The 19,003-nt window shown below is 41.9% G+C and overlaps 1 protein-coding gene across 2 annotated transcripts in view; it reads left to right on the top strand.

Moving 5' to 3' along the window:
* Positions 1-11,276, top strand: part of ADGRA1 (adhesion G protein-coupled receptor A1) — an 873,399-nt gene extending 862,123 nt beyond the window's left edge. For both annotated transcript variants that reach the window (XM_069753826.1, XM_069753828.1), the window contains one exon: positions 9,629-11,276. In XM_069753826.1, the coding sequence (XP_069609927.1) occupies positions 9,629-10,847 (1,219 nt within the window). In that variant the 3' untranslated portion in view covers positions 10,848-11,276. The remainder of the gene's footprint in view (positions 1-9,628) is intronic.
* The last annotated feature ends 7,727 nt before the right edge of the window (positions 11,277-19,003 follow it).

Below are 19,003 nucleotides of genomic sequence, written 5' to 3'. Positions count from 1 at the left end.
CTCAGGGCCGGGTTTATCTGGATGGGCCAAATGAAAGGACCATATCACCAGCATTAACTTCAGATGCCGTAACACATGACCTCTCCTCCACACCAGACCGGTACTGAACAGAGTAGCAAACCATACGGGAATCAATTATTTTCACTACCTGAAATTCTAAATTGCCATCAATAATAACAGGTGGTAGTGGTAAAGGTGACGGTTCCACAGGCGCAACAAATTTTTTGAGCAAAGACCTGTGAAAAACACGGATCTTGAGAGTTGGAGGAAGTATGAGACAATAAGCTACAGGGTTGACTATGGCAACCATCTGATAAGGACCAATAAACCTAAGACCTAATTTCCAAGAATGAACTTTCAGTTTAATATTTTCGGTGAATAGCCATACCAAATCATTCACCCCCAGGTCCAGACTTGACAATCGTTTCTTATCAGCCATACATTTGTATTTGTCCCCCATGATCTTTAAATTATTCTGAACCCCTTCCCACACGTGCCTCCAAAATCTTAAGAGGCAGATGTACAGGTACAAATTATTTCCCTGAAAGACCAGCAGGGGCGTCCCCGAGCCTTCAATACATCAACCTCAAGATCAGAACACACTGTGGAGATGACCACCCCCTCTTGTAAAATAGGGACACATTATCGGTACTCCCATCCCAAGGGAAGCTCCGAGAAAAAACATCCGCATTGATGTTCTTAATCCCAGAGTAGTAACTAACCACAAAATTATACCTGGTGAAAAATAAAGACCATCTAGCTTGCTTAGGATTAATATGTTTAGCAGATTCGAGGTCCATCAAGTTTTTGTGATCAGTGATGACTGTGCCCGGGTGAACTGCCCCATCCAAAAAATGATGTCACTCCTCAAATGCCAACTAAATGGCCAAAACTTCCTTATTACTGGTGTAATGAGTATTTTCCAGAAACAAGCAGCAGTTTGCTGAGTGATAATTGCAAACTACCATTGTAATCTCCAGTATGTTGTAGTCCCCAGTGTGTCATAGTGCCCAGTACATTGCAGTGCCCTGTATACTGTAGTGCCCAGCTCATGCTTCTGGAGACATGCACCTATAAATTAAACAGGCTCTCATCACTACAGAAATGCCAAACATGTGGACGCTAAATGTGGTTTAGACACACTGGGGTTCAGAAGGTAGTGGGGCATATGGATTTGGGAGAGCAGAATTGGCTGAATTTCTTTTGGGGGTGCAGGAGCCATTTCTCTTTTCTAGTGTCTTTGTACTATCAATAACATGGAAGCCCCCTGTATTTCCATTAACAGATGATGGAACTGAGTGGGAACTTACTTGTTTTTTGTGGATTAATTTGAAGCTTTTGTTGGGAACATTTTACATAACATTTTGGATCACAGTTATCTGGCGCTCTTCAAGAGCACTTACTTTGGGGTTTCCATCTAAATCCCTGAGGGACACTATTCGGATGAAACCCCCAAAGAATCCATTCTCTATAATGAGGCAGCAGAGTTATTCTGGACTCCATTTGGCATCTGTCATTCTTTTCAGAAGTGCTCAAAACTGTTGTTGACTGCGCTTTTATGCATGCCTAAGAAGACAGACACTTTCAGATCATAGGCCATATGGCATCTACAGTGCCTCCATTTGCCTTATTATCAGGAATCTTCTGCCAGGAGGTCCGTCTGACTCACATTTCAGAGATTTACACAGAAACTCTGATGTAAGCGCTCAGCGCAGAGTGCAGGATAAATGTGAGCAGAGCCTTACTGTGATCTTTGGGAGGCAGAATTAAGAAACCAACAGCAGATGAAGAATTGATTTTATTTATTTTATATACCATTCCAATAATTGCTTAGATGACTTAATTCTTTGGGTCGGTGTGTTTACAGCGATACCAGATTTATATTTTTTTTTCCGTTTGGCTGCTGTCACACACTAAAAAACTATTTTTGTTGCACATCACAATATTTTGAGAGCTATAACTTTTCCTTATTTTGGCCCACAGAGTCATGTGAGGGCATGTTTATTGCGGGACGGGTTGACATTTTTATTGGTACCATTTTTGGGCTCATGACTTTTTTTGGGTGGCAGAATGAACAAAAACCAGCAATTCATGAATTTTTTGGGGGGGAGTTTTTTACGCCATTCCATGTGTGGTAAAATTGATAAGGCAGCTTCATTCTTTGGGTCAGTACGATTACAGCGATACCACATTTATATTGGTTTTTAGTTGTTTTGGCGCTTTTACACAATAAAAACTATTATAGAAAAAGTAATTATTTTTGTATCGCTTTGTTCTGAGAGCTACAGCTTTTTTATTTTTCTACTGATGGAGTTGTATGGCAGCTTGTTTTTTGAGGGACAAGATAATGTATTCAGCTATACTCTTTTTATTTACATTCGTATTCTTGGTCGCATTTTATTCCACTTTTTGTTCAGCGGTATGATGAAAAAGAATAATTTTGCGCTTCTTTTCTTTATGGTGTTCACTGCTGGGGTTAAATAGCGTGAACATTTCATGGGTCGGGTCATTTCTTTCATGGCAATGCTAAACGTGTACTTTTTTGTAACATAAAAATACAAGTTTATGTGTACAATGTATGTTTCCTTTTTTTTATTATTATGCTCTGTGCATGGTCTAAGGCAGTGTTTCCCAAGTCCGGTCCCCAAGAGCCACCAACAGGTCATGTTTTCAGGATTTCCTTAGTATTGCACAGGTGATGCAATTATTACCTGTGCAATACTAAGGAAATACTGAAGACATGACCTGTTGGTGGCTCTTGAGGACCGGACTTGGGAAACACTGGTCTAAGGGGTCATGACAACATCAGGTCACCATGGTAATGATCAGGCATGGGGGGTTCCGATCGGAGGGAAGAGGGAGCTCCCTCGGCAAGTACTTACCAACCATGACATACTGAGTAACTCCAAGATCAGGAAGGGGTTAATCTTAAGGTACCGTTACACTAAACGACTTACCAACGATCACGACCAGCGATACAACCTGGCCGTGATCGTTGGTAAGTCGTTGTGTGGTCGCTGGGGAGCTGTCACACAGACAGCTCTCTCCAGCGACCAACGATCCGGGGAACAACTTCGGCATCGTTGAAACAGTCTTCAACGATGTCGAAGTCCCCGGGTAACCAGGGTAAATATCGGGTTACTAAGTGCAGGGCCGCGCTTAGTAACCCGATATCTACCCTGGTTACCATTGTAAAAGTAAAAAAAAAAAAAACAGTACATACTCACATTCCGATGTCTGTCACGTCCCCCGCCGTCAGCTTCCCTGCACTGACTGTGTTAGCGCCGGCAGTAACAGCGGTGACGTCACCGCTGTGCTCTGCTTTACGGCCGGCGCTGACAGTCAGTGCAGGGAAGCTGACGGTGGGGGACTTGACAGACATCGGAATATTAGTATGTATTGTTTTTTTTTTTTTACTTTTACAATGGTAACCAGGGTAAATATTGGGTTACTAAGCGCGGCCCTGCGCTTAGTAACCCGATATTTACCCTGGTTACAAGTGAACACATCGTTGGATCGGCGTCACACACGCCGATCCAACGATCACAGCGGGGTGATCAGCGACCAAAGAAAGGTCCTGATCATTCCCCATCGACCAACGATCTCCCAGCAGGGGCCTGATCGTTGGTTGCTGTCACACATAACAAGATCGTTAGCGGGATCGTAGCTAAGTCACAAAAAGCGTGACGTTGCAACGATATCGTTAACGAAATCGTTATGTGTGAAGGTACCTTTAATGTGGATGAAAAAGAAAACAGAAAACTTGTTAAAAACAAACGAAAGCTACAGAAAAGCAAAGTCAAGACATCTGTTTCTTTAGATCTTCACATTCCATCAACTCCTTGTCTTCTGAGTTTCAAATGTGAGAAGCATTAATCAAAAAAATCAGTGTTTGCGTGATGGAAGTTCGGGACCTGGCGATATGCATGCAATGCAGCGCAGCCTTCGGGCCCCCCAGTGTAAAATTAGTTCTGGTTGACACACAATTAATAACACCCTAACGCAATGAGTGTCAAGCTCCAAATCATTTTAAAGTCATTATAATGATAGGCACATTAGTCCTATGGAGGGATGTGAGCATTTATTGGATGGCATCCAACATTATTATTAAAGAACCAATTCTTATTATTCCATATGTTAATAGTTACATAGTTGTAATGTTAAAGGGAATCTGTCAGCAGGATTGTGCACAGTAACCTACAGACGGTGTCAGATCGGCGCCGTTATACCTATACTGTAGGTTACTGTGCACAATCCTGCTGACAGGTTCCCTTTAAAGAGGTTAATCTTCTTGATGGAACCAATCTTTACAATGAGATGAGTCAACCATTACAGAGATCTCCACTTTCTTCATACTCTCACTGCTCTTACCGTAAAGAATCGATGTCTGTGATGATGATTAAACCTTCTTTCCTTTAGAAGAATCTCAGAAGATGTCGCTCGTCATCATTGGAAGCCTAGGTCTAAACAGATGATTAGAAAGTTCTGTGAACTGTTAATTCGCACATTTATTCATTTGTACACTGATATTAGATCTCCTCTAATCAAATCTTCAAACAAAATATCAACAAGTTTGATCGATTATTGTTGTTTGCTACTTTTAACACCAATCTGCTAGTCAAAATAATCAAAGTATTTTTTTTAAGTTTTAGAATGTTTTTAATAATAATAATAATAATAATAAAAAATAAATGCAAACATTTACAAAAATAAATTAGAAAAAAACTAAAAGCAATTAAAAAGATGAATGAATAATGAATTAATAAAAGTTGACACAGCTACCAAAGCACCATTGACCTTATTTTAACATATAATTCATCACATGTGTCCACTAGGGTCCATACAGATGGATTTTTTTGCCACCTTTGTTTACCCATCTATTAGTCGTGAGGGGCTCACAATCATCAGCATTAATAAATTGCCCCGATGTTGATCCAGAAAATTAGGACGAGTGTCATGCGAGTACAATCCGATCTTTCTAATATGGCGTCCGTGTGACATGCGTGATCAATGTGGTTTTTTTTCTCTGCAACTATCATACTACAATCATTTACAGCACCATTTACAGTGTTCTATGCTACAGAATGGTAATGTAAAAAACGGACAGCGTACAGACGGTCCGTGTGCTGTCTGTTTTTTTTTTTCCTGCACCCATAGACTCTCAGGCCACTTTTTCTGATCCAGATTTCAGTTGATAAAAAAACGCTGATCAGCTATAAGTATAGTACATTTAAAGGGGTTGTTCGTCCTTGGAGACATTTTTTTAATTAAATGCTTGTATATACTTTGAGCTAAAACTAATTTTTGCATTTATATTTCATTAAAAAATGTACTTTGCCTCTGCCTTCTGTTTGGCTGCAAAATAAGCTGAGAGTTTGTCAAAGAACTCATTCTACCTGTTTGGCAAGAACGTTTGTTACTGTTTTATCTCTCTTTTTTCTGAGCTCCTTTCAGCAAATTTATGACCACAGACCACATCTACTATATAATTGTCTAAGGGTCACTTCCGTCTTTCTGTCTGTCCTTCTGTCTGTAACGAAAATCCCAAGTCGCTGATTGGTCGCGGCAAAAAGGCCACGACCAATCAGCGACGGGCACAGTCTGGCGGCAAAATGGCCGCTCCTTACTCCCTGCAGTCTGTGCCCGCTCCATACTCCCCTCCAGTCAGCCCTCACACAGGGTTAATGGCAGCGTTAACGAACTGCGTTATGCCGCGGTGTAACGCACTCCGTTAACGCTGCTATTAACCCTGTGTGACGAACTTTTTACTATTGATGCTGCCTATGCGGCATCAATAGTAAAAGGATCTAATGTTAAAAATAATAAAAAAAATAAAAAATCATTATATACTCACCTTCCGTGGGCCCCCGGATCCAGCCAAAGCCTTTCCGCTCCTCGCGACGTTCCGGTGACCGAACCATGCATTGCGGTCTCACGAGATCATGACATAGCGGTCTCGCGAGACCGCACGTCATCATCTCGCGAGACCGCAATGCATTCTTGGGCCCGTAGCGTCGTGAGGAGCATCGGTAAACGCCTGGGCTGGATCCAGGGGCCGAAGGAAGATGAGTATATAACTATTTTTTATTTTAATTCTTTTTTTTAACAGGCATCTCTGTGCTATATACTATATGGGCTGTGCTATATACTATGTGGCTACGGTATATATTACGTGGCTGGGCAATATACTACATCGCTGTGCTCTATACTACATGGCCTGGGTTATATACTGCATGGGCAGTGTTATATACTATGTCTCTGTGCTATATACTACGTGGCTGGGCAATATACTACGTGGCTGTGCAATATACTACGTGGCTGTGCAATATACTACGTGACTGGGCAATATACTACGTGGCTGGGCAATATACTACGTGGCTGGGCAATATACTAGGTGGCTGGGCAATATACTACGTGGCTGGGCAATATACTACGTGGCTGTGCAATATACTACGTGACTGGGCAATATACTACGTGGCTGGGCAATATACTACGTGGCTGGGCAATATACTAGGTGGCTGGGCAATATACTACGTGGCTGGGCAATATACTACGTTGCTGGGCAATATACTACGTGGCTGGGCAATATACTACGTGGCTGTGCAATATACTACGTGACTGGGCAATATACTACGTGGCTGGGCAATATACTACGTGGCTGGGCAATATACTAGGTGGCTGGGCAATATACTACGTGACTGGGCAATATACTACGTGGCTGGGCAATATACTACGTGGCTGGGCAATATACTACGTTGCTGGGCAATATACTACGTTGCTGGGCAATATACTACGTTGCTGGGCAATATACTACGTGGCTGGACTATAAACACTAAGTGGCTGTAAACTACATACAAATTCTAGAATACCCGATGCCTTAGAATCGGGCCACCATCTAGTCAAAGATAAATATGCAATTAATCAAAGACCCCGTAAGAGCCAATTGGTGCAAATTTCTAATGAAATTCAGTTGCAAAAACGATTTTCGCTCCAAATACATGCATTGAAATAAAAAATGACTTAGGCTTTTCAGCGAAGCGCGTTGGTTTAGTCAGAGGACACTTTGTGGTTTGCTACCAATGTTTTCTTTTAATATAGACAAATAAAGTTGAAATTTTGTCATCGCTGGAGAAAACTATTATTTTCTGCATTGTGGATACGACCTAGATCAGGGTGTCTCCGTGCGGTGATTTATACTCACACAAGGTGCATCTGGACTTAACGAACTGACTCTCCTTCCCCCTATCCCTCGTCTGCAAAAGTTCTTCGTGGGGACACATCATTAGGGTGCAGTTAGACGTCTGTGAATATCGATCCGATCCTGCCCCTAAATATGCCGCTGCCCCTCCTGGGAATGCCACCACTCCTCTCAGTGACATCCTGATCCCCCTGAGAACACCCACTTTGGGTGAGCTTTATATAAACCACGCCTTTTATATCCAGGAGTCCAGTTATTTTCTTAATTCCGGGCCTTTTTTTGCTCTATTATAAGCACAAAAAAATGGAAACTAACGTCAGTGCCGAATCTATTACCGGATAGGCACCAACATCACCCAACGTGCCCCATTGGCTAGAATAGGGTCCATCAAGTTTTCACTAGTTTGGCCAATATTCTGGTGTAAACAGAGGCTAAAGTATAAGAATTGTGTAGTGAGGAGATTTATGTAGCACAGGTTGCTGTATATCAGCTTTTGACTCTTGTATTGCTTACGTCACATTGAGTTATATTTTGTAAAAAAAAAAATAACAATCATTAAGGAAAACAATTGCTCTAAAATTAAAGTAATATATTTAGACTAATGTGATTGCGTCTAGTTGCAGGTAACTTGACGTGCTGACGTACGGCAGTCTTCAGCTTTTGGTCACTGATTTTTCCAACGAGAGGAGCAAAAATACAGAACGTTTCTCAGATTCATAGGAGAGAGACAGAATATTAGATCTTAGTCAGCAAAAAATCTCTGGAATGATTAGTGAGCCTTGGGACTTAGGATGAGGAATTATCAAACTCCGCTGAACTATTTCTGTACCATTCAAAGTGACAAATGGAGAAGATTCGGAAGCTACTACATACTTGCCTTGCCTAGCGCTCTACCATTCATATTAAGTAGATATATAGTATATAAAGGAGTATACAATAAAACATTATTTTTCGTATTTTTCACACTTTTTTCATTCCTGTAGTCAGTTCTTATTTTAGTTAAAATGACTTGCTTTTGGGTTCGTGCAGACGACCATATTACTTGTCCAAGCGCGACCCAACAAAACATCGGGTCGCCCTCGGACCAATGTCATTCTATGGGGCCGTGCACATGTCCTATTTTGATCACAGCATGTCCCAGTTTGATCCAATATTCGGATCAAACTCAAGACATGCAAATCGATGAGTGCGTGGGAAACATTAGACTGCACTCGAATGACATCTGAGTGCAGTCCGATTTTCGCAGCACCACACAATGGAGAAGATGGAGACATTTTTTGTCTTCATCTTCTCCTTAACCAAGAAAATCGGATCACACCACAATCAATGGAATGGAATCTTGAGAGCCTAATTGCCGATTAAAGGTGTTTTGACACAAATGCCATCAGTAGCACCAACTACACCTGTAAATCTATTTAAAGTCATCCTCGCTATAGTTGACAATGAAGGCGTTTCAAATAATAACTAGAAGAGTTAGCAAAAACTGTCAATCGCTGCATAGTTTCCTGCCTACCTTCTTGGGCATATAAGTCCTGCCTGCACTGTCCATGCTATAATTAAAGGAGTATTTCCATCTCCAAGATCCTATCCAAATATTTAGCAGGTGTAATAATAATAATGTTATTAGCAAATACCTCCAATTAGATATGTAGTATAGTTCTTCTGATAAGCTATATCACACCCCATGTGCAGCGCAAAGCAGTAGCTTAGGTATAAAACCGTGGTTGCAACCATACAGTGACAGTTAGTTAGTTATTCATACTCGTAACCATGGATACCTAAGCTACGTAGTGAATCAGAAGAACTGTACTACATTTCTAATCGGATGCATTTACTAATATTATTATTTTACCTACCTCAAATTGGGATAGGATCTTGGAGAAGGGAATACCAATTTAAAGCTATCTGAAAGGGATTCTGTCATCAGGCTTTTGCTACCCAACCTGAAAGCAGCCAGATGTAGGGGGTAGAGATCATGTTTCCTGGGATGTGTCATTTATTGAACGACTTGCTGCAGTTTTGATAAAATCACTGTTTTCTCTGCTGCAGATCTAGCAGTTCTCTGAATGCGGAGCTCTGTATAACCCCACCCACACTTGAGTGGCAGCTTTCTGTGTACAACGTGCATAGGCAGAAAGCTGCCAATCGTTGGTGGGGCGGGTTTATAGGGAGCCTATGACTATGGAGAACTACATGGCAGCAGGTTTACTAGTCCTCTGGTGAAAATCGTCTACTGATAAAACAATAATTTCATCAAAACTGCAGCAAGTAGCCCCATAAATGTCACATCGCTGGAATCAGGGTCTCTGTCTTTATATTATGCTAGTCTCAGATTAGGTAGGAAACACCTGGGGACAGATTTTCTTTAATGACAACCTACTTGACAAGTGTTAGTAGCACTAATGTCTGTATTTTTCTCTCCATTTACAGCTGCTGGATGGCTTGGGAGCCAAGTCTTGGTGCGTTCTATGGCCCTGTCGCCTTCATTGTCCTCGTCACCTGCGTTTACTTTCTCTGCACCTATGTACAGCTAAAGCGTCATCCCGAACGCAAGTACGAATTAAAGGAAAGGACGGAGGAGCAGCAGAGGTTGGCAGGCGGAGAAATGGGTCACAGTCATATCACCGAAGCCGGGCCGGTTGCCCCGGCAACCTGCTCCATGATTTCATCCTCCCTGTTGGAAAACGAGCATTCCTTCAAGGCCCAGCTACGAGCGGCCGCCTTCACCCTCTTTCTCTTTACGGCGACCTGGACCTTCGGGGCTCTTGCTGTATCTCAAGGGCATTTCTTGGATATGATCTTCAGCTGCCTGTACGGGGCGTTTTGTGTCACTTTAGGCCTGTTCACCTTAATCCATCACTGTGCAAAGCGAGACGACGTTTGGCACTGCTGGTGGTCCTGTTGTCCTTCGAAAAGGAACGCCTACGCAGTGCCGGCGAGCGCTCGCCAAAAAGTGAACATAAACGGAGATGCCCAGGGTCACGCCACCTGCATTCAGGATTCGCCCTGTCCGAATAAGTCGCCCATGTACAACCACCCGTCTGCGGGTCATTGCAAACTTACCAATTTGCAAGCTGTGCAGAACCATGTGACCTGCCTATCGCCCGTCACGCCGTGCTGCGCGAAGATTCACTGTGAACAACTTATGGAAGACGAAGCTCATATCCATGTGCACAACGAAGGCGCTTTTCGACCAAACATGCACGTTCACAGGTGTCTAAAGAGCAGAACTAAGCCACGCTACTTCAGCCGACATAGGTCTGCCGCCGAGCGAGAGTACGCCTATCACATTCCCTCGAGCATTGATGGAAGCATCCATAGCTCGCACACAGACAGTCCACACAGTACACATGAGGACCATACAGGCCACAGACGGGGCTGTTGTGCCGCGAGCGACCCTTACCCTACCATCAACCAACCCGAGAGCAGCGATGCAAGTACTGCAATATTTAGTTGCGGCAAAATGCCCGACTCTGACACTGTGCACCATACTCACTTTGAGATGCAACCAAGGAGACAATCATATCCATTTAACACAACAAATCCTAACGGGTTACTCAAGGGTAGCATGCATGAAGCCATGATCTATAGTTCCGATAATGCAGGAAACGTAAAAACGGGGCCATGGAGAAATGAAACTACTGTGTAGTTCTGGGCCTAGCTCATATGTCTTTCCTGCGCTGGTAAAAAAAAAAAATGAAAAAAAAAATAAATAAAATGAAATGTACGCCATGTTTTTAAATTCACTTGTTAAGTGTCTGTACAGCACACCAGTACATGTACAATGCTTGGTTCTGTTTTGTTATACAAAGAAACTGATTATTATAATGTGGCAATTGTGAAAATAACATGTTCGAGAGGAATAACAAGAAGCGTCCTGCAAAGAACCACGAACACAAAGGTGCAAAGTAGATCGAAGAGGCAATATCCTTTTCTTTTTGTGTTAATTCCTGGCACAATTCTCTGTGTTACACTTGCTAATGTTACCATGACAATAAATTATTGCAATCATTTTTCTCATATGTTCTACACATTGTGATATTAAACCAAATAGAAGTTTCTACCGAATCTCATGTCAGACAGATATCATTTGTTTCCATGTTGTCCATAGAGCTGTACATGACCATACACCTTTAAATGCTTTGTCCGAGAAGGAAACTTATTAGGTCCTGCACTCTTTTATCTAATAGAAGCTATATGCAAATGTACCCGAGGACTATACACAGTGGATGTCACAATTTAACTTCCAAACATTATTTTTTTTTTTAAGTTTCCAAGCAGGAAATAATGTTCCAAAATGTGCTTATGTTAGTAAGCTGTACAACTGAAAGATACAACGATCTTCAGTCACTGGTAGAACAGCGTCTACAATGTTAGAATGTCCAGATCCTGGCAGCTTTATTTCTGGTTTGTGATGGACACAGAACAGCTTTTATAGTCATAGAATCATAGAATGCTATAGTTGGAAGGGACCTCCTGGGTCATCTGGTCCAACCCCCTGCTCAAAGCAGGATTCACTAAACCATCCCAGACAGATGTCTGTCCAGCCTCTGTTTGAAGACTTCCCTTAAAGGAGAACTCACTATCTCTCGTGGCAGCCTGTTCCACTCATTGATCACCCTCACTGTCAAAAAGTTTTTTTCTAATATCTAATCTGTGTCTCCTCCCATTTAGTTTCATCCCATTGCTTTTAGTCTTTCCTTGTGCAAATGAGAATAAAGATGATCCTTCTACAATGTGACAGCCCTTGAGATATTTGTAGACAGATATTAAGTCTCCTCGCAGTCTTCTTATTGCAAGCTAAACATTCCCAAATCCTGTAAACGTTCCTCATAGGACATGGTTTGCAACCCGGTCACCATTCTGGTCGCTCTTCTCTGAACTTGCTCCAGTTTGTTGGTGTCTTTTTTAAAATGTGGTGCCCAAAACTGGACACAGTCTTCCAGGTGAGGTCTGACCAAAGAGGAGTAGAGGGCAATAATGACTTCATGTAATCTAGACAGTATGCTTCTGTTAATACATCCCAGAATTGTATTTGCCTTTTTTGCTGCTGCATCACACTGTTGACTCATGTTCAGTCTGTGATCTATTAGTATACCCAAGTCTTTTTCACATGTGCTGTTGTTTAACCCTATTCCTCCCATTCTGTATATGCTTTTTTTCATTTTTATTTCCCAGAAGTAGTACTTTACATTTTCTCCTGTTAAAAAAAGTGTTGGAATCTGTAGAACCTGCAGGTTCATTTCTGATTTGTAATGAAATAACACTTGACACTCAACTTAATGTAGGAATCCAGAAGTATAAAAGTGCCCCACGTATAGTCACAGTAGACACAATTATGTGAAAAGCTCCTTCGTACATCAATGTGGTGTCCACCGCTTGTCAACACGTGGGGCACTTTTTTGGCCCACACCCACCTACCAGATTAAACAGGTATCTTGCACAAGCAAGGCGCCGGGCCTCTCTGACCATTCCCGGCGCCTGCGCACTGCAGTACTTTGCTCTGCCCTCAACAGGGCAGACAAAGTACGCCTGCGCTGGAGCTGCAGTGTGAAGACAAGAAGAGGATGTCATCGTAAGAAGATGGGAGGCCCCGGACCGGACCATGACACCCATCGGACCAGACGGCACCGGGACCGCCCCTGGGTGAGTATAATCTAACCTCTTTTTCTCATCTTTCAGGATACATCGGGGGCTTATCTACAGCATTCCAGAATGCTGTAGATAAGCCCCTGATGCCGGTGGCCGCAGCTCATCTTCGATTTTGGGGGTGACAGGTTCCCTTTAAAATATTGATAGAAAAAATACAGTTGATGTGCCATAGTAGAATAAAGACCAGTTCCAGTCCTTCGGAAGCCCTAGAAGTCCACCTACTGAGACTTTCCTTAAAAGCATTTTGATAGAAACGTTTGATGGAAAAGAGCCAATTGCAGAAAATCTTGCTCCCTACTCTTAGAGATCATTTATAATCTGCTTGGAAACCTGACAGCACCACAAAATGAGAAACTAAACACTACATGGAACGCTTTAAAATAATAAGCCATCCATGCAATTTGTGCAGGTTTTGAACTCTCCAAATGAAGAGACGTTCTTTGTAGTCGCTATTAACTTTATATGTATATATGTATACAGCTCTGGCAAAAATTAAGAGACCACTGCAAAATTTTCAGGTTGTCTTATTTTTCTCTTTATAGGTATATTTTTGAGTAAAATGTAAATTGTTCATTTCTTCTATAAACTACTGACAACATGTTTATTTTCTGAAAATGAGAAAAGGTCAAAATAACAAAAAAATGCATTGCTTTCAGATCTCAAATAATGCAAAGAAAACAAGTTCATAATCATTTAGAAACAACAATACTAATGTTTTAACTCAGGAAGAGTTCAGAAATCAATATTTTGTGGAATAACCATGATTTTTAATCACAGCTTTCATGCGTCTTGGCATGCTTTCCACCAGTCTTTCACATTGCTTTTGGATGACCTTATGCCCCTCCTGGTACAATAATGTAAGCAGTTCTTCTTTGTTTGATGGCTTGTGACTATCCATCTTCCTCTTGTTTACATATGGGGTTTTCAATGGGGTTCAGGTCTGGAGATTGGGCTGGCCATGACAGGGATTTGATGTGGTGGTCCTCTATCCACACATTAATTGACCTAACTGTGTGTCATGACGCATTGTCCTGCTGGAAAAAACAGTCCTCAGAGTTGGGGAACATTGCCTGAGCAGAAGGAATCAACTGTTTTTTTCCAGGATAACCTTGTATGCGGCTTGATTCATACATCCTTTGCAAAGAACAACCTGCTCAATTCCAGCCTTGCTAAAGCATCCCCAGATCACCACCGATACTCCACCAAATTTCACAGTGGGTGCAAGACACTGTGGCTTGTATGACTCTCCAGGTCTCCGTCTAACCATTAGATGACCAGGTGTTGATCTGAGGATGCTTCAGCAAGGCTCGAATTGGGCAGATTGTTCTTCGCGAAGGACGTATGAATCAAACCGCATGCAAGGTTATCCAGGAAAAACAGTTGATTTCTTCTGCTCAGGCATTGTTCCCCAACTCTGAGGACTGTTTTTTCCAGCAGGACAATGCACCATGACACACAGCTTGGTCAATAAAGGTGTGGATGAAGGACCACCACATCAAATCCCTGCCATGGCCAGCCCAATCTCCAGACCTGAACCCCATTGAAAACCTCTGGAATGTATTCAAGAGGAAGAAGGATAGTTTTGGTTTTTTTTGCATTATTTGAGTCTGCAAGCAATGCATTTTTTTGTTAGTTTGACCATTTCTCATTTTCAGAAAATAAATACAAAATGTATTGCTTGGAACTTCGGAGACATGTTGTCAGTAGTTTATAGAGTAAAAGAACAATTTTCATTTTACTCATAAATATACCTATAAAGAGAAAAATCAGACAAATTTGGCAAAAATTAAGAGACCACCACATCAAAACCCTGTCTTGGGCAGCCCAATCTTCAGACCTGAACCCCATTGAAAACCTCTGTAATGTAATCAAGAGGATGATGGATAGTCAGAAGCCATCAAACAAAGAAGAACTGCTTACATTTTTGCGCCAGAAGCAGTGTGAAAGACTGGTGGAAAGCATTCCAAGACGCATGAAAGCTGTGATTAAAAATCATGGTTATTCCACAAAATATTGATTTCTGAACTCTTCTGAGTTAAAACATTAGTATTGTTGTTTCTAAATGATTATAAATTTGTTTTCTTGCATTATTTGAGGTCTGAAAGCACTGTTTGTTTGTTTTTTTCATTTTAACAATTTCTCCTTTTCAGAAAAAAATACAAAATGTATTGCTTGGAAATTCGGAGACATGTTGTCAGAAGTTTATAGACTAAAAGAACAATTTACATTTTACTCAAAAATATACCCATAAAGAGAAAAATCAGACAAACTGAACATTTTGCAGTGGTCTCTTAATTTTTGCCAGAGCTTTATATATATACAGGGTGGAGCGCGGTAATTTGCTTTTTTGCACTGCATGCTGTGGCGGCACTGTCGGTCGAAGAGAGGGGAGAGTGGGTGTGGCTTACAGTGGCTGATGGGAGATTTGTATTCCTCTGCCTTTCAGTTGCCATCATGCAGTGGACACGTGAGGAGAGGTCATTTTGTGTTGAAGCGTATTTTTCAAATGCCCACTCGATCATTGCAGTGCAGCGTGCTTTTCGTTTACAATTCGCTGTTCCTCCACGCGGACCTGTTCCTGGACGGCAATCAATTGTAAATTGGGTGAATGCATTCAGAACAGCAGGGAATGTGTCATGTGTACGAAGGGGACCTGAGAGAAGGATTACAACACCACAAAACATCGAGAGAGTTAGAGCAGCAGTACTGCAATCTCTGAGACCTCTGCATTCGGACCGCATCACTGTGTGGTGCGCCATATCACGAGTAGGCATCATTGGTCCTTACTTTTTTCAGGATAATGGTCATGCCATAACTGTGAACTCCGAACGGTACTTGTCTATGATACAGGATTATTTTCAGCCGGCTCTTGAGGCAATGGAACTAGAGGATACATGGTTCCAACAGGATGGTGCCACTGCACACACAGCGAGGGTTACCATGAATTGTTTGAGGCAAATGTTTCCTGGACGGCTTATCTCTTTGAGGGGAGATGTGAACTGGCCAGCACGCTCACCAGATTTAGCCCCATGCGATTTTTTCCTTTGGGGTTACCTGAAGTCTAAGGTGTATATCAACCGTCCCAACACATTGGAAGACCTAAGGAACAATATTGAAGCTGAAATTGGCAGAATACCAGTGGACATGCTTGTTAGAGTTCATGAAAACTTCAGAAAACGTATGCAGCAGTGTGTGGATAGCGAAGGTCGACATTTGCCAGATACACTATTTAAAACCATGTAATTTAAAAATTGCATTACTGTTCAGTATAATTAAAATATAAAATAAATTTTTCTAATGATCATAATTTTTTTATTTCATTCCCAAATCAGCAAATTACCGCGCTCCACCCTGTATATAATGTTTCTTTTTTCAAACCAGATATATATTTACTCTTCAACATTGAAATTCCAACTATAAGAAGGAAAAGTTATGGAATTTTGAAAATTAAAAGATTTATAGACATGTTAATGAAAATACAAATGATGCAAAAATGATTAAAAATTGTAAAAACATCTCAATTTATTCAGTATCAAGTATCAGTGCGACATGCAGAAATACCTGCACCTACACGTCTTGGCTTCTATCAATAAAGTTATTAAAGGGAATCTGTCACCCCCAAAATCGTATCTTCATACAAAGATGTCCTCTTCTTTTCTTCTTGCCGCGGCTCCGGTGCAGGCATACTTTATCTCCCTGCAGTGCGCAGGCGTTGGGCCTCTTTGACCTTTCCCGGTGCATGCGCTGGCTGCATTACATTCTATGGAGGCTGGCTGCATTACATTCTATGGGGGCTAGCTGCATTCTATGGGGGGGCTGTATTACATTCCATGGGGGGCTGTATTACATTCTATGGGGGCTACATTATATTCTATGGGGGCTGTATTATATTCTATGGGGAGGTGGGCTGTATTACATTCTATGGGGGGCTGTATTACATTCTATGGGGTGCTGTATTATATTCTATAGAGGGGCTACATTATATTCTATGGGGGGCTGCATTATGCTCTATGAGGGGGCTACCATATATTATATATGCAGGGGCTGCATTATACTATATGATTGGGCTGCATTATATTCTCTGGGGGTTACATTATACTCAAGGGACTACAATATATTCTGTGGCGTGGCTGCATTATACTCTGGGGTGGCATCATTATACTATATGTGGGCTGCATTATACTGTGTCGAGGACTATGGGTAATACATTATATTATATGGAGAACTATGGGGTGCATTATACTATGGGAAGTGAATTGTACTACATGGATGACAATGGCGGGGCATTGTACTATATGGAGCACTATGAGGTGTATTATACTATATGGAGGACTGTGGCAGTACATTATATTATATGGAGGACTGAGGAGTGTATTATACTATATGGAGCAAAGTACCAACCACCAGAGCTAGGGACCCAATCCCAAAATAAGAGACGTGGCAAGGGTATATATATAGTATAACAATATTTCTTTATTAAGTAATGGTGATAACATATATGTATGTGCACATATGGAAGGATATTAAAAACACAATCACAACAATAAAATCAGAGAATTATAAATAAAAATATATATCGGTAGATATAAGGTATGCCAAAGAAGGTTAATATCAGGTCTCTCGTAAAAAATGGATAAAAAAAAGTGTAAAAAAGTGTATACCACTAGTGTATAAAGGAGGATAAATTGTACAAATATCACAAGGGTGTCCGTGAGGTTACTGGAAAAAATTACTGACCCATAATATAGTATATTCTGGCCGTGTGACCAACACCTCATAACAAAGTGCAATAGTGCAAATAAGCAATGTAAAAATGGGCCGGGGAGCACACTGTGCAAAACCGCAAAGAGTAAGCAAAAAAGGTGATGAGAGCAATAAAATAGGAGAGTACCTGTACCTAGAATGGCAACGCAGGATCCAACCAAAGCACACCCCGATGCGCGTTTCGGATATAAAATCCTTCGTCAGGGGGTGGCAGGTGTAATATGCAAGGGGTTTATATAGAACACTGACATCGGACGCCATTGTATAGGGCAGCGCAGGTGCCGACAGTCAGGTCCGGAAGTCCCCGCCCACGACATCACATGGCCGGACGCACAGGAGCAGAGTACCTGGCGTATATGGAGGAATTACAGTGTATTTTAATATATGGAGGACTATGAGGAGTGTATTATACTATATGGAGGACTATGGGGAGTGTATTATACTATATGGAGGACTATGGGGAGTGTATTATACCATATGGAGGACTAAGGAGTGTATTATACTATATGGAGGACTGAGGTGCACTTTATAATTTATGGAGGACTATGGGGTGTATTATACTAAACAAGCAAAATGCTGCCTATTCATCGAGTGATTGGATTGTTTATGTGGGAACATAAATCCTTGTTCTCAGCAGAACATCACCGGTGTAAACTGTAGATGTGCTGCTGATAACATGATACTGTATGGGGACAGATTGATCTAATTGTGATTGTTCTGTCCCCATTATTCTTTCTCAGTTGGTGTAAAGAGGCCGGGAAACAAGCGAACGACTTCACTATTGTCGATCACACTCGTTTAGTGGCCTGAGATTAGTGCATGTAAATACAGCAAAATGCTTCGCCGGGAGACCAGGCAAGGATGATGACAGTTGTAGTTAGCACCCGGCGCCTGGGAATAGCGCTCACTCTACTGCTTTCCCAGCCGCCAGAGCATTTAATTCTGGTATGTGTAATGATTTTTAGGGTTGATGTCAGCTGCATAATGTCAGCAATCCAACAGCCGATGCACAAACTTAGTGACTATATGCCTGTAGTCACTACACGTTCCAAAGTTAATAGAGCGGCACTTACTTGTTTGTGTCTGAAGTCTCTGGCAATGCAGTTAGCCGAACTGAGTCCACAGTTGGGGAGCGTCCTCCCTTTGCACAGAAATGGCTCCTGAATCCCCGTCTGCAAGAAACGGCGGTCAGCCTCGGCCGAAGGTGCCGCCGTGTAGTAGCGTCAGTAGCGTGGTGAGCGGCGGGCGTGGTTAGCGGTGACATCACCTGCCCGTGGAAGACGGACATGTACAAGGGCAAATCCCGATGCGATTCAAGGGAACCGTCCCTCTTTCTCAAGGTTGTTGTACCTGTACTATCGCTAACCCTTTATACCCCCATGCTTTTCC

Source organism: Ranitomeya imitator, chromosome 2 (assembly GCF_032444005.1).
Source record: "Ranitomeya imitator isolate aRanImi1 chromosome 2, aRanImi1.pri, whole genome shotgun sequence".
Lineage (NCBI taxonomy): Eukaryota > Metazoa > Chordata > Amphibia > Anura > Dendrobatidae > Ranitomeya > Ranitomeya imitator.
The sequence above is the reverse complement of the archived record's forward strand: the minus strand, read 5'-3'. Positions and strand labels throughout refer to the sequence as shown.